The sequence below is a fragment of the Echinops telfairi genome, unplaced genomic scaffold (genome assembly GCF_000313985.2).
Source record: "Echinops telfairi isolate 266 unplaced genomic scaffold, ASM31398v2 ScPeMD7_7410;HRSCAF=8448, whole genome shotgun sequence".
NCBI lineage: Eukaryota > Metazoa > Chordata > Mammalia > Afrosoricida > Tenrecidae > Echinops > Echinops telfairi.
The window spans coordinates 15,817,933-15,819,800 of record NW_022111310.1 but is presented as its reverse complement, the minus strand read 5'-3'; the positions used below and the strand labels follow the sequence as shown (position 1 = coordinate 15,819,800).

The 1,868-nt window shown below is 43.7% G+C and overlaps 1 protein-coding gene across 1 annotated transcript in view; it reads left to right on the top strand.

Annotated features, from left to right (window-relative positions):
• SUSD1 (sushi domain containing 1) overlaps positions 1-1,868 on the top strand; it is a 132,494-nt gene that overhangs the window by 3,465 nt on the left and 127,161 nt on the right. The window contains exon 2 of the mRNA XM_045296539.1: positions 539-694. Within this exon, the coding sequence (XP_045152474.1) occupies positions 539-694 (156 nt within the window). The remainder of the gene's footprint in view (positions 1-538; positions 695-1,868) is intronic.

Sequence of the window (1,868 nt, the reverse complement as noted above, 5' to 3'; positions counted from 1 at the left end):
CCCCCACCCCCCCAGGCCAGTTCTACCCTGCCCCATCAGTCCTTAGGGGTCAGAATGAACTCAGTGGAAGTAAGTTTGGGTTTTCCTTTCTTCTTCTCCTTCTCCTTTTTCTTTCTTCTTCTTCCCAATCTTCAAATAAGATGATATCCAGAATGAGGTATTGTCTTTCTCTGGGGTCTCATGTTCACCTGGCTCATGACTTTAAGCCCCCATGCCCACTGCTCTGAGAAGCCTACTCACTGCCTCTGACTCATAGCGACCCTGAGGCTAGATCCCCACAGGTGTGGACAGCCTCATCTTTCTCCCAAAGAGCCCCTAGAGGATCCCAACTGCCAACCTTGCAGCTAGCAGCCCACCTCGAGACTCACGAGGCCACGAGGGGGAAGAGCCTGGGGAAATCCCACAGCGAGCTGCTAGCCTGGAGTGCTGATTTCTGAGTCCAGAGCACAGAGGAGAGCCTCGTAAGGGGCCAGCTTGGGTTCTTGCACATGATGTGGAAAGGGAGCCCTTTTTGCACATTGTCTCATTCTATCAACAGATAAAAACGAGTGCCTGTTTGGAGACAGTGTGATCTGTGGGAACCACACGACTTGCCACAACATACCTGGAGGCTTCTATTGCGTTTGTCTCGAAGGCTATCGAGCCACAAACAACAATAAGACGTTCATTCCCAATGATGGCACCTTTTGTACAGGTAACTCAAGACACGGCTCAGAGCTGTGCATGGCAGGGTACTGCCCAGGGCAGGGAGGAGAGAGAGTCCAAAGGGGCAGGCTGGGAGTTAAGGGCAAGCTCTTCTTTAAGAATAACCATGAAGCAATTTTGGCCATGGACTGAGAATTAGCTAATATTAGTGTTAATTTTGTTAGACGGGATAATGGTTTTATAATACATAGGATATATTTCTTATTTTGGAAGATACATGCTGAAGTATTGGGAGGTGTTGTTATGAAGCATGAGGTATTATGTGTAAGGTATATTGATGTAAACAGTAAATATATATATTTTAAAAACCAGGGTCTTCAAAAAGTTTATGGAAAAATGGAATCAAAAGGTAATGAATTTTTTTCATAAACTTTTTGAAGTCCCTTCATATCTGTATCTACATAAAGATATATATGAGGATGTATCCAAAAAGAAATCAGAAATTTTTTCCCAAAGCTCTGTATTTAATTTTATTTAAAAACAAAACCACCTTATCACCTTCAAAGTACTCTCCATTACACTTAATACATTTGCAAAATCTGTGATTCCATTCGTGGAAGCATTGTTTCACAGTCATCTGTTTGGATGACTGACAGCCCCTCCCTCTTCTCCATCATCAAATCACTGTCCTTTCATGTCCCTCTGCATTCGTGGAAACAAAAAGAAGTCCATGGAGTGAGGTTAGGTGAGCAAGGTGTGTGGGACAAGAGAGGCATGCTGTTTTTTTGGTAAACACTGGTGCACTGAGATGGCTGCATGAGCAGGTGCATTGTTGTGGTGGCAAAACCAGTCCCACGTCTGCCACAAATCAGGCCTGTTTTGGGGTTGCACACTGTTACACTATCTTTTCAGAACCTCTAAGTAGAAAGCTTGATGAATAGTCTGACCTGGTGGAATGAACGCCAAATGTAATATGAGTTGACATTTTCATCCATTTGGGAAGTTGATGGACATCAGAACCAGGTTTGTCATCAATTGACATTTCACCTTTTTAGAAATGAGAAAATCACTTGTACACTTGAGTTTTTCCCATAGCATTGTCCTTGGAAGCTGTGTCCAACATCACAGCAGTTTCTGCAGCAGTTTTCCTGAGCACGAAACAAAATTTCACAGCCACACACTGTTCTCTTAAATTGGCCAACACACACACACACACACACACA